Source organism: Elaeis guineensis, chromosome 13 (genome assembly GCF_000442705.2).
Source record: "Elaeis guineensis isolate ETL-2024a chromosome 13, EG11, whole genome shotgun sequence".
NCBI classification, from domain to species: domain Eukaryota; kingdom Viridiplantae; phylum Streptophyta; class Magnoliopsida; order Arecales; family Arecaceae; genus Elaeis; species Elaeis guineensis.
Genome location: NC_026005.2, coordinates 9,396,002 through 9,410,387, shown reverse-complemented (window position 1 = coordinate 9,410,387; position 14,386 = coordinate 9,396,002). Strand labels below are relative to the sequence as shown.

At 38.0% G+C, this 14,386-nt stretch overlaps 1 protein-coding gene across 2 annotated transcripts; it reads left to right on the top strand.

Moving 5' to 3' along the window:
• The first annotated feature begins 91 nt into the window (after window positions 1–91).
• On the top strand, window positions 92–6,718 carry LOC105056546 (binding partner of ACD11 1). 2 transcript variants are annotated; one of them, XM_010938768.4, is made up of 5 exons: window positions 92–187; window positions 1,474–1,593; window positions 2,057–2,132; window positions 3,072–3,185; window positions 6,099–6,718. In XM_010938768.4, the coding sequence occupies exons 2-5, from the start codon at window positions 1,484–1,486 to the stop codon at window positions 6,525–6,527; spliced, it is 729 nt and encodes a 242-aa protein (XP_010937070.1). In that variant the 5' UTR covers window positions 92–187; window positions 1,474–1,483; the 3' UTR covers window positions 6,528–6,718. The 2 variants fall into 2 exon arrangements, with proteins under 2 accessions (XP_010937070.1, XP_073103895.1); XM_073247794.1 differs by lacking the exon at window positions 92–187 and adding an exon at window positions 223–245.
• The last annotated feature ends 7,668 nt before the right edge of the window (window positions 6,719–14,386 follow it).

Sequence of the window (14,386 nt, the reverse complement as noted above, 5' to 3'; positions counted from 1 at the left end):
ACTTTTAGACCAAAGTCGGCAGAGAGATTCAAAGCGGGAAGCTTCTAGGTTGCTTATCTTTTTGGGGCAAAGTGGAAGGTTATTTTTGTACTTTCCCACGTCATTTCCTAAGATATAAAAACCAGCGGCCGTTACCAGAGAAAAGCCCCTCTCTCTTTTCGATAACCGTGAGAGCCAGCCAGCTGAGGTAAGCTATCTACCAATCTTGCCCCCTTTCTAAACCCTTCAAGTCTGCTGTTGTTCATGTTGGTGCCGTTTTAAAACCATTAGATTCTTTGTAGAATAAGATTCTGATACTGCTTTTCTTCGATTATTGGTTAGATATCACCAATTTATACCCTCAGAATAGGAACCGGAATAGGCGTACAACAAAATCCCTAATTCATTTCCTAAATTTCATTCTTTCTTGGTGGTTCCGCTTATTTTTACTATATGAATTCTAATAGTAGATGACATGATCGGAAGTTGCTTGCTTTTGTATTAATTTTATCTTTTTAACAGATTTTATTTGTTTATCTCCTACATTGAAATGGGTGATCATTGATTTCTTAAAGCACTTTTGAGTGCATGTTTTATGGGAAAAATGTGCGAGGTGCATTTCTTTCTTCGGGTTATGCGGAATTATTTGGTTTTTTATTGATTTGCCTTCTGCAGTGTGTGGTGTTTATTTCTTATTCTTAGAAGGGTGATGATTGGGTGCTTTTGGAATTCATGGTGGCAGGTAATTGAACAAAAACTAATTTGGTGTATGTAAGTCCGAATTATGCTCAGTGAAGTGCATTTCGATGCATAAGTTATGTGGTGTGAAGGTTGTTAGGGTTTACAAGTGACATCTCTTCTGTTTGAAATTATATTAAAAGAAGATTGTATGGTTCCAAATGATAGAGGAAAATATTAGTTCAAACTGATTTGTTTTGTATGAGTAATGATATCCAAAATCAGAGATACATATGATAGTAAATCAAGTGGTCGACAATTATACAAACTGATGTTAAACTATACATGTCATATGGAACCCTCCTAATATCTGGTAGAGACTGATTAGATTGGTAATGCCAAAAACAATAACAAGTGAGTCAATATGGTATAATATTCCTTTCTGGCCATGAACATGCAAATCATTGTGTTTCTCTATTTAAGAGAAATTAACAAGGTCTTTCAGAATTTCTGTTAATGTTTTCTTTTTTGTAATGAACAAAAGTTAACTGTCAGATTTTTTTTTCTCCATCTATTCCATCTGATTGTTCAATAGCCCTTGTTTGCAGTTTCATTGTGACCTCCTATTATCTAAATGGCTTTAGGTTCTGATCTACTGACAATTTGTCTTTCCACATATTAATTACTGTTCTTTCAATTAGCTTTTAACTTTAGATAACTTGATTCCTTTCTCTCTTTTTTTTTTTTTAATTTTTTTTATTTTCAGCATTTTATATGGTAAAATATTATAAATTATCTGTGGTTTATGAGTTGCAGGGTCACAAGTATGAGTGGCTATACTGTCGAAGTTACAAATCTGTCCCCTAGTGCAACTGAAAAAGATCTTTATGATTTCTTTGCGTTTTCCGGGGCAATTGAACACATTGAGATCATCAGGTGATAATGCAAGAGTCTGAACTCATTAAAGATTGTAGTTATTTTTTCTTCACATAGGAAACCTGCTTATTATCTATATTTTTAATGATTTTTTATTGGGTTAATTTTATATTTTTTAATGGAGGCAGGCTTCAAGTCCAAAGTAGAAGATTCTAGGAATATCTGTATATTTTACTCAAGAATGTTTAAAATACATGTGTTACTTGTCTAGGTGTGGTGCTTATTATACACTGACATGCAGTAGTTGTTCCATGCCTTCCAAAAATGTCTTTTTTATAATCTTTATTTAGATTATTTTAGCAGTGCTTTTCTTTGCTGAGAGAAATTTTAGTACTACTCCTAACTGTTTCCCTTTTTTCTTTGTGTGACTTATTACATGGTCTAATTTCATTGTTAAGAAGCACTAAATAGCTTTATGGAAACATATCTGAAGTTGTTCCTGATCTGATGCATCTGTAAACAGGTCAGGAGATTATGCTTCCACTGCTTATGTAACATTCAAGGATCCTCATTCCTTGGAAACTGCCGTATTGCTCAGTGTAAGTTTTTCTAACACCAGCTATGGGAAGCTTGTCATTATGATGTAACAATTTACTATTTAGTTCATTTTTGTACTAGTCCTTTTGGTTTGGTTGTTCTTCCACTTTTCTGCAGTGTTATATTGTATATCAGAAGCTCCATAATCTTTGCTCAAAAGAGTAGCACCATCATCGATTTGTCTCGTGACTCATGATCCATTTGACTCAGATTCGTTTAATTGTGGTACACAACCACTTTGTGGAACTCTATGGATGACCTGGTTCTTGTTTCTAACATGACTAGGCATTGTGACTGTGTGCTCTTACGTCAGTTTAGGTGAGGTTTTAAACTCAAGTTTCCTTTCCTGATTCTTCTATGATCCTACAACTGTCGTAAGTATTTGATTTTTTCCATTAGCTCAGATGTTGCATTTGATCCTTGGATCTGGGCTAAAGTTCCCATCTTCTCTGAACTATTGAAGATTTTAAATATTTTTTCATTGGTTGTATGCTTCTCTTACTGTTTCTGAATAATTACATCATCCATGTCAGATAATTCACAAATTTTACGAGTTGTTTGCAATGATACATAAAGCTTTGAAATACTGGTTCATTACTTTACTGAAACTGTTATCTATGGTCTATTTTCAACAGTAGTGTTATTGCTATTGTTCATTGATGTTGTCTCTCCCTGTGGTTAATTCTGCAGGCACTGTCTTATAGTTTTTATTTTTAGTTTTTAATTTTTTGTATCCTTTCTGGACTTTTGACAGATTCTCCATGTTTCTCCACACCAATCCTGTGAATGTGCCCTTCCCACCAACTGAATAGTCTTTTCTTGTTGATCTCTTAATAATTCATTTGATTCAATGAACTTTATAAAAATCAGTTGCTTTATCAGCTCAATCAGTGATTGCTCTGTTCCATAAAATGGAAAATATTCATTTTTGATTTTCTCAGGGTGCTACCATTGTAGATCAACGTGTTTGCATAGCACGCTGGGGACATGATGATGAAGTTAGTGATTTCTGGGAGAGGCCTTACTGGAAGCTTGAAGATGATACTCAGTCCACGGTATGCATCTTTATATGTTGTTACTTTAGTTCTTTGATGGTTCAAAACGTGAATTAGCCTAAGCTTGAATATAATGTTCCTTAGAGGACTAAATACTGAGTCTTAGACATCAGGTAATAACAGTGATTCTTAATCCTTGCATCGATCCTGGGTCTTGTTGGAAAAGTGATGCATCTGGACAGAGACTCTGCACTGAGAGAAAAGGAAGAACCACAAGTATGGAAGGGAGAGGTGGAAGAAATCACTACATGGAGATATTACTTATTTATTTTTCGAAGTAGAGTCTATTTTGTCCACAACCATGGGCAACCTTATATAGACAAACCCTTTAAAATTGACCAAAAATAGGAAAATACTCAATCAGCTTAAAAAAACCAAAATAAGAAGGTACAATTTTGTGTGGAACATGACTCAAACTCTAAGGCAACTCAGATTTGTTTGGCCTATGAGATCAAGAAAAAATTTCTTTAAAATGGTGCTTTCAACTTCTGGGCTTCCGTTGACACTTGAAACAATGGAATTGAAAGGCTGGTCTTGGTGGAGTCTGTCATTGGCAAGATCGTCAGGCTCTCAATAATGATTCCGGAATGTGGCTATAACAGCAATTTTGATCAGCAGATTGAACATTATGACAGCTTTTGTGACTCTTGTGCATGATGCTCCAATCAATTTTCTATGCTAACAATTCTTTCCCTTCTTGCATGGATCCTCCTCCAAGTAATTTTTGCTATGATTACTGCATCACTAGGTGCCTCTCACTTTTGATTTAAATTGTGTCTCTGTTCCTTGTAATCATCATTACCATGCTATCTGATGATTGCTACTTACAATTTTTTGCTTTTTTTGAGAGAGAAAGAGTAGGCAACAATCTAATCACTTTCATTAAGGAAATGAAAGCGAAGATGCACATAAGATAAAGGAAGAGAAGAAAAATGAAAGATCGAAAGGAGACGAAAGTGAGAGAAGGAAACTCTTACATGCCATTAAGCAAGGGTAGAGAGGGGAGATCTTAGCACCCATAGCTGAAGAGCACAAACTGCTCCTATCCTTAAAGAAAATCATTGTCTTTGATAATATGCAACATAGGACTTTTTTTTGATGGAATGTGAAGGAATTAGGAGACTTCCCCCAAAACTTTATTAGGAGTAAATGGTTACAAGCATGGTCTTAAATCTTTTGGGATGGGGCTGTCTTGGTTTTCTCATGGAATAGGATACACCACTGTCTGACCCTATCCTAACATTTGGGATAGGGATGTCCCGAGACATGTCAATCGGGGTGCTGAGATAATAGCAAGATGGTCTTGTCCCAAGACTCAGGATGTTAACCATCATGGTGTCCGGAAGGATATCCTGTTGAGACTTGAGTCCTTGGTTACAAGAGAGTTACATGTACAGAGAGGTGGGAGAAACAATAGAGAGGGTGATACAACACAGGTACAGAAACAAATCAGAGAGTTTAGTGGAAATGCTTCTGTGACTATCAATTGATCTTATTGAACAAAGGTTAGTCCACAAGCTGAAGGAATGAAGGACAATAGAATAGAAGAAGCTGTGGCCTGTCATTTCAAGAAAATAAAATAGGACTTAAATCACTATCAAAAAGCCTTTGGTTTCTATGATTCCAAATGAACCAGCGTGCTACAGCTTTCACTGTGAACCATCCTAACCTCCAGTCCGACCAAAAGCTATGTTGTCAGTAGGACCATTCTGGATACCCAACTTATCTTAATGAACTTCTGCACTTGGCCGGTAACTGGAGAGCCAAAGAGATGGTTAAATATATTCCCATTCATATTATAAGATAGTTGAGGAAACAAATAATCAGGGTTTCCTCAACGTGACTGAGATAGCTAAGTCGTCACACAGGCCTGGGATGGTTTTATCTTTCAGAAATTGAACTATATAAACCAGGGAAGTGACAATGGGTATAACAGAGGTGAGAACACCTATTTTGATATACCTTCTCGTGTAAGCACATATACGACTTATCTTGAGCGCATATAAAATATCTCAATCCCAATTTTGAATGACAACCCTATAGTGTCTAGAGTCTAGAAATAGCAAAATCAATCCGAATGGAATTAAATATCTTAAAAGACTCAAATGAAGATTCAGATAAAGACAAGATTACCAGTTTTGAACCTAGAAAAGTTGCAAACAGATAAATGATTTTGTCTAAAACTTAAATCTGACCACTTAACTGGTGTTTTATCTGAAAATTTAGATATTAGTGGGTGACTATTGGTTGGTTATTTGAAGGTACCTTGATTAGTTTTCTTAAACGTGATTCTTATATGCACATCAAAGGTCCTATTTGCTTCGAGGTATATGTGGATTGTTGAGATTGCTTTACTAGCTTTACCAGCTTTACCTTAGGTTATATAAGGAAGCCCTTTGTTATATTCTTTATCAAATTAATTTACCCTTTATATTATTCGAGAAAGAATTGTCCAAAAAATACTTTAAGAAGGAAAATGATTTACCCATTTCCAAAAGGCTAATAATTGTTAATGGTGTTTGTGACTCTTCTTTTATGTCAGATTGTGCATGCTGTCTAGTTTTGATCAGACCATGCCAATGTCATGTGCATTCTGTTGTAGTTTCGCCTGTAGCACTGATTTTATGTTTCTTTTGCATGATTGTTACATTTTGTTGGTAGTTATAGTCATATAACAGATGCTTGGGTTGTAGGATTGAATAGTTTTTGCAGCTTAAAATGACATCACAAGGCTTTTCTTATTTGGACAGACCGACAGTTTTTCTTGCATGCTTGCATTGTATTACTGGATGAAATAACAAGCGTTCTCTTGTTAACTCTTCTGCAAATCCTCCTGCAGGAACTTGATTTCATTGCACATTTATCGAATTACCACAACAAATTTCTGACATCTTCTGCTATTAACCTGAACAGGCTGCACCCGCCAACCATGGCACCACAACTCCAAGGGAAGCCATGACAATGGCACAAGATGTTGTCAAAACCATGCTGGCAAAGGGATATACACTAAGCAAAGATGCCTTGATCAAAGCCAAAGCTTTGGATGAATCCTATCAAGTCTCAGCCACTGCTGCAGCCAAGGTTGCTGATTTGAGCAAGAGAATTGGACTGACAGATAAGATTAATGCTGGTGTTGATGCTGTTCGATCAGTGGATGAGACGTATCATGTATCAGAGACCACCAAGACAGTTGTGTCTGCAACCGGGAGAGCAGCTGGAAGTGTTGCGAACTCTGTTGTCAGCAGTAGCTATTTCTCTGCTGGAGCTCTACTAATTTCTGATGCTCTCACAAAAGCTGCCAAGGTTGCAGCAGATTTGGCCTCCCATGGTAGCAAAAAGTGAAACAAACTGCTCCGAACGTGAAGCCTTATGAGGTCATATATCGAATAAGGATTTGTAGATTGTAAATAATGCGGTAGAAATGGATTGCAAGTATATGACTATAGTTAGTGACTGTACTTTGATGACTTGGGTTGATGTAATAATTGACGTAATAATGCTTCTCAGTTTAGATTATGGTTTATTTGTGGTTACGGGCTGATTATTGAGCTAGTTAGGTTCATAATGTAGAAGTTTCTTCAGGTTGATAATGGGAGCACCATATGGAGTAAAGGAACATAAAATGCAAAATCCATCATGTCATATTTCTTCTATTTTTTTCTATTTTTAAGGTAAAAATATCATTGATGAAAACTGGTTCCTATCTTTGGCCAAAGAAAAAAAAAAAGGTCTGGTTCCTATCACCTTGGTGTTAGAGAACTGGTCCTATGCATCACCTTGACGAGCAAGCAAAAGGGGGAACTTGGCGTTCCTAATCTAAAATGTAATGCTATGGCTTCTGGGGATTCGTCTGAATGTGATAATCAATTGTGCGAATTGGTTCAACTGGTCGGTAAATTGCTGCGTTGAGAGAATATGTGACCAAGTTAATTGGAGCTCTCTTGTAACAAATTGCAACAATCAGTGTCAGTGCAAATGATAGCCAAATTGGTTCAGTAATGTGGTCGATTAACAACATAAATTGTCCTGGTCATCATGATTATGATGATGGTGATGATCATGATATTCATCCAGTTAACTCCAACTCCAATAATCAAAGTGATGGTTTTCATGGAGATGAATATAATCCTTGCATTGGAGATCAATATTGTCCTTGCATAGAGGTGGTGTTTTCTTGATGGGAGGGCAGCAATCTAAAGTTGGGATGGATTTTATAATGGTCTTCTAGTGCGTTTTGCTCCAACTGAATATGAAAACGTCAATGGCGAGCTTACAAAACTAAACAAAAATCATATGGGGCAGGCACTATAAAAGATCATATTGGTGAACTTCATAATATGTCATGTATCTTTTAATACTAATTTTAAAGTATAAATTTAAAAATTAAAAATTTTTTCTATTGATGGAGTTATTAGTCCCGTGATTAAAGTATTTTCTTTCTTTCTCATTTTCAGTATTTAACAATATATACTATATGACCATATGATATTAAATATATAACTAGATGATACATACTGTAAGCTTTTTGGATATACATCCAGTAATGATCCAATATACACTTGCAGCTAAATTGATATATAGTTTATTGAACTTAATATTTACCAGTACATAATATATGACTAGTTGATATACATCTAGCAAAATATTCCTCCAACATCACAATTAGACCTATCAAAATTGGCCGGCCCGATCTAGCCCATAAAGGCCTAAAATTTGATAGGCCGGGCCGGGCTAGGTCCACAAAAAAAAATGAGACAGCATATGGCTGATTAAATTTGGACTTTGGAGCCTAGAGAGAGACCGAGAGAGCTTGAGAAGGAGAGAGAGCCTCGATCCTGGAGAGTGGAGAGAGACCGAGAGAGCTCGAGGGGAGGTAGAGATCTGGCGTCAGTGCGTCGTTGTGAATGCTGCGGCCGGATTGGAGAGCCTGGAGCTTGGAGGGGGCATGAGATTGAGATGAGATCAGAGGATGTGGTGATCAATGGGCGGAAGGGAGGAGGGGGCATACGGCGTACCTCTTATGATTGGATCTGACTTACTGTGATCGGATCTGACTTGGAGGTGGTGGCATCGGCGTCGAGGAGGAGGGGGATCGCCCGGAGGTTGGATAGGGGTGGGGGCGTTCATCAGCGGAAGGGAGGAGGGGGCGTATCGTGATCGGACTAGGAGGCCGAAGGCGATGGCGCCAGCGATGAGGAGGGGGGATTTGTAGAGTTGGGAAGCGAAAGAGAGAGGAACCGATGGAGGTGGTCATCCTGTGGGCCTATGACAACGACGATGTGGGTCAGGCCAAAAAGCCTGATTATTATTTGGGCTACTAATATAGCAACCCAGCCCACCTCATTTACAGAGCTGGGCTAGGCCGGCCATGTGGGCCAAGCCTATTTTGACAACCCTAATCATAATATATACCTCTAGATAAAGTGATGCATTATTTTCAAAATATAGCATTTATCAGCACACAGTATATGAGCAAATGATACACACTAGATAGTTTATTGATACATACTGTAAGCTTTTTTGATACACATCCAACAATGACCTAATACACACTTCGAGATTCTTTCTTCTTTTCCAAATTTCTCTTCTTTTCTAAAATCTTTGCATCTAAACGTTTACGAAAACTGGGTATCATTTCACCTAGAGGTGTGTATTGGGACGTTGGATGAATATTTTGCTAGGTGTATATCAACTAACTATATACTGTGTATTAGTGAATACTAAATTTAGTTAACTATGTATTAATTTATCTGTAGGTACGTATTAGATCGTTACTAGGTATATATCAAAAAGCTTCTAGTATGTATTAATAAACTGTCTAGTATGTATCATTTGCTGATGTGTTGTGTACTGATGAATGCAATATTTTGAAAACTGTGTATCGCTTTATCTAAAGATGTGTATTGGGATATTGGATGAATATTTTACTAGGTGTGTATCAATTAGTTGTATACTCTGTATTGGTGAAACTAAATTCGGTAAAATATATAGTAATTTAGTTGTAGATGTGTATTAGTTCATTGTTAGGTGTGTATCAAAAAGCTTATAGTATGTATCATTTGGTTATATATTTAGTGTATATCATATGATCATATAGTATGTATCGCTATGTACTCAAAATGAGGAAAAAAAGAGAATGCTTTAATCATGGAACTAATAACTCCATCAGTAGAAAAAGTCTTTGACTTTTAGACTCATATTTTAATATTAGTATTAAAGAATACGTGGTGCATTGTGAAGCCTGCCCATGCAATGTTTTATAGTGCCCACCCCATATGATTTTTGTTCTACAAAACTTCAACGAACAACTAACTTGCACTTGCACTACCATCCTTTCTTTTAATCATATAAGGCAAGGAAATGGAAATTGGGTTTTCTTCGGGCATTGGAGATGCTGTCGGGGATACAAAGGAAAGTTGCTGGTAATCTTTTCCCTCTCAATGACAAATTCTAATCTAAATGCACAATCAGAAGGTATCTCTTCTGACAGAGCTTTAATAATTTGCCTCAAAGTATTGCCTTCAGTGCTTCTCGTAATGGGTCTTACTTTGGTATGTGTTTTGGAAATCATCCACAATCAATCAGATCCTTCCAATATAAATCTAACTGAGACCAGGGATTCTTCACTTACCTGTAGTTATCAAAAACCTTAGTTATCTTTATTATTCTTGCTAGTAGCTGTCCCAATTCCTTTCCATCCTTAGCAACAGATGCATCGTGAGATTTACCATGGGGATCCAACTGAAAACTTGGCGAAAATCAGTGCCTATAATGGTGTCAGAACAGGTGCGATTGTTTTGTTTCTGAATGCAGTAAGAATTTAAAGCTCTCCAATCTTGCAAGGAAACTTGTCAAGATACTCATTCTTATGGCAGTTCGATTTTTATGCCTGTTGATTTGAAGTTGTAAATAATATAGTTTTGCCTCTGCTGATTTGGTTGTTCTCGTGGTAGCTTCTTTTCCGATTGGACCATTGTGCTCCAAAATAGTTTGGGTAATTGGCAACTTCCTCACGCTCACTGCATGACGGCTATCTTAATCTTTAGAATGGTATCTATAAGAAGGTTTCCAACAATACGAAGTGTTGTGGTCAAGGTCTTGTGGCTTGGACATATCGGTTTTTGCTCTCGTGTAGGTGGGGTATTATCCGCTTTGGCCTTTAGCTGTTATGGTATGGAGCTAGAGTCTTTCAAAAAGCATCTCAGGAGGGAGAAAAGCTCCCATCCCATGAAAGCTAGAGTCTCCTTTGACTTATAACCAATGTGGAACTAATGATGCTCTCCCTCCTACACCACAACATAAAGCAAGTAACTAAACCACCTGATAGTGTCATAGCTATAGCTTTGGTTACGCTCGAAGTTCTTGGATTTCGTCTTACCGTTAGCATCACTTCTGGATGGTTCTACCTTCCCCTTTGTTCTTCCCTCTTTTAATTGGAGCACGTGGTTCTCATTGCTCTTTTGCTCATGGCAGATTGTATAGAGTGTTCTTTTGCGTATACTACACAACTAGGTTGCTACAGAGGCGGCGGTCATGGTTCGTTCGGTTCATTTTTAAGCCTTTTTGATGTTATGACTTGTACATACTGGATTCTAGTCCTAGAAAGAGTATCTGAAAACAGGGCCGGTCATGGTAAATTTTGCTAATTCTGACCAATTCAAACCAGAATCGTGCTGGTTACAATAGTAAATAAGTCTAAACTTGTAAACAAAGAATCTGGATTCATAAGCTGACCTTAAGAAATCAATCTAATGAATCGACTAGCTCGTTGATAAATTGGCCATGGCTGTATTTGTTTCCTTGGTTTCACTTTGCGGTCACTCTTGCTAAGATAAAAGTATCATAATGTTTGCGTTTCACCGAAAGCTTCCATGAACCACAGCAAACCTCCTCCTCTATGAGTGTATCATGTTTGCAAACACTTCGGATAATGCTGATGGATTTTGGATCATGCCAGTTTATTTTGGTATGCTGTACACTTGCTGCCATTTTGTTAACAGGTTATTGTCATTGCTTATTGCCGGTCTACTGAATGCTCTATTCGGCAAAGGTAACCTTCCTGCTTTGCTCTTGCTGCTTCCTCTGCCTTTGTGGGGAAGCTTTGTTGGCCTTTCCATGGTACCAAGGTTTTCAAGTAGCTCCGACTAGCATAGTCTCACTCCCATGCACTGACCGGTCTGTGGGAAAGCAAATAGTGGCGTATTGTGACCACCATAAAGTGCACACGAGTAAAATCAAGAGAAGTGCGTCTTGAGTATCGGAAATATGAATTTCTTCTGCAGCAAAACTGCAAAATGAAAATTGTTGAGGCTACTGCCCTGCAATATAGATTTTTCTCCCTCATCAAAGTCACGTAAGATATTAGCCACTTCGGGATGGCACGCGCCCCGAGGGTGCGCTGAGAACGCCGTCCCTCATGGTTTTGTCCCCAAAAGACACTTCACGTGGGCAAGAGGGAGTCTGTACTCTTAAGTAGTAGACACTCTCGACTGTGGTCGATTTGGAACTTTCGAGACTCGACCTCCCGATGTCCGATCCATAACATAGCCCCACGTGGGCAAGAGGGAGTCCGCACTCTTAAGCAGTAGACACTTTCGACTATGGTCGATATGGGACTTTCGAGACTCGGCCTCCCGATGTCCGACCCACAACATAGCCCCTTCCAGTCGAGAGGGTCTTATGCGTGGGGTGCGGGGACAGGTTTCCCTACCTGACGCACCAATGTTGAGGTTACTGTCTCGGAATACGGACTTTTCCCCCTCACCAAAGTCACGAGAGGTATTATCCGCTTCAGGACGACGCGCGTCTCGAGGGTGCGCTGAAAACGCCGTCCCTCACGGTTTTGCCCTCAAAAGATGCCTCACATGAGCAAGAGGGAGTCCGCACTCTTAAGCAGTAGACACTCTTGACTGTGATTGATATGGAACTTTTGAGGCTCGGCCTCCCGATGCCCGACCCACAATAGAAATGTAAGGCAAAAAGTTCTCAAATTTGTGGCATGACTCTAGAGGGCTTGACGTTGACTCATTTAGAAGCTCTTGATCAAGTCATTATACAACAGTGAATTCTACTTCGGCACTGTCACTCCAGCATATTGATGCATATCCATCAAATAAATATGACTCGCCAAATTTCAGAGAAACAAGCTCAACTCTTAAGCTTAGATATTATTATCATTAATAAATAAGAGCATGAAATCAAGTATTCAGTTCTCAAACCATGGACAAGTTTATGTGTACGTCATACCCATGTCCATTGTTTATCCTCACATTTTTTTTCCCCCCAGCATAAGAAAGCCCTTTGTGCATTATTTCATGTTATCTAAATAAATATATCTTATTCTTGGGGAGGCAAACCATGGTACCAGTTTGTTACCTTCCATGACAATCTAATTCCGATTGGTTATCAGGTGCATAGAATCTTTCTAGTTTCCTCTGTTGTTCGGCATAAAGAGAGATCTCCCATAGCTCACAAAGGCCGTATAACAGAACTGCTTTCATTGCTCTCTGGATCCGTTCCACGAGTATCCATAGTTTGGGCTACTAATGTATTTGAAGGGAAAGCAACCTGAGATGATGCTGATGCTGTGCAAAATTGGTAGTGGTTGGCACCATAGCATCACTTATATGTTGCTCTATTGCTGAGTGTGGATACAGTTTCATGAATTCTTGGACAGAAGATAGAGGTCATATGTCGTGTTATCATGCTTCGATGCACTTCTAGTGCATTAATAAAGCTAAAATTATGGCCTAGCTGACTAAACCCAAAGGAGGGCCATCTGCAATCAATCCAAATTAAACAAAACTTATACGACTGCATCCTAGATTAAATATTAGATGATAAGCCGCATCCTATTAAAAGGTCCTGGCCTCAACCTGACAAAGCTTGTGTAAAACATGGCCACCACAAACTAAAAGGTTTTGAGTTTGTCAGTCCCATGAAACTTGGCCTTTGGGGGAATAAATCTAGACCAAGTCTAAGCCATGCTATTATATTTGAAGTACGCTCATCATTTTTTTTTTTCTCTGATAAAGAATTGATGGGCTGGATTATTTACTACTATTAGACATCATGTTTATTCCAACAACGTGCATTACATAGAACTGGATTAAAATTCAGAATCTTACTAATTCAGAAAAGTCGCTCAACTAAACTATAGGCTTCAATGTAGATATCGTCGTTGTTAGGTACCAAACACCCATCAAAGAGAATTGAAGAGTTTGCTGTCCTAGTTAAAGAGAGGACTAGTATAATATCTGTTTTTTTTTTTCCCAGAAAAAAAAAAAAAAAAAAAAAAGAAGAGAAAAAGGATAATGCTGGCCTCTTGCCCACTCCAGAGACGATAAGACTTGAATCATTCCAAACTCCAAAGAAATGAAGCAGGACTAATCAGTTCGTGTTTCGGTTCTGAATTGCCAGGCCAGGCTTTCCTCTTCTTCTTGTCACCCCTTTGGTATCTTAAAGGAAAAGATAGACAAAGGCCTGACCATCTTTCATTAGAACATTAAAAAGGGTACAAGAAAGAATAGAAGGACAAACAAAGCTGTCCTCCTACAGAAAAAAACTATCAAGAGTAAATCTGGAATGCCAAGAGCACCGACCGATACCCAGTTTTGTAATCCCCACATACTGTGAGAATCCTAGATGAATAAAAGAGGTTTTGCTTGAAATAGTTATTGGAGAGTCTTTTTGTAGTACCTTTCTCTGTTTCAGAAGGAGCATTTCAATCAAACAAAATTAGGATCCACAAATGATACGTCTGGACCGCCGCAGTATCATCAGTATGGATAAAGTGACAAATTTTAGGACTTGGGCTGGCATAGAGAGCCAGAGATATCTCCAACATGCTTCATTTTTCGAAAAGAATGAGAAGATGCCAACATAAACATCCAGAGAGGCAGGTGATAAGAAGCCACAAATTTTAAGGACAAATGAAAAATAAGAACAACGAAGCTAAGACAACTGATAACTGACATCCAAGTAGTATTGCTTAAATTCTTTTCAGTTTATTAGCAATGAAATATAATTTCCTAACCATTGCACTCCAAAAGCCATTAAAGGAAATGAACAAAGAAAAACAAACAAAGCATAAGAGAAAGAAAAAGAACTGAACTTACATATATCTGAGAAGACTCTGCTCAAACAGATAACATTTAACAAAGCAAAGTTTTCCAGAGAAATATAAGAAGAACAAGAAGAAG

Excerpts from the sequence above, each read along its gene's own strand:
- LOC105056546 (XM_073247794.1), top strand. Across the intron at positions 2,133-3,071 it reads AAACTGCCGTATTGCTCAGT|GGTGCTACCATTGTAGATCA; the intron begins GTAAGTTTTTCT and ends TGATTTTCTCAG. Across the intron at positions 3,186-6,098 it reads AAGATGATACTCAGTCCACG|GCTGCACCCGCCAACCATGG; the intron begins GTATGCATCTTT and ends TAACCTGAACAG.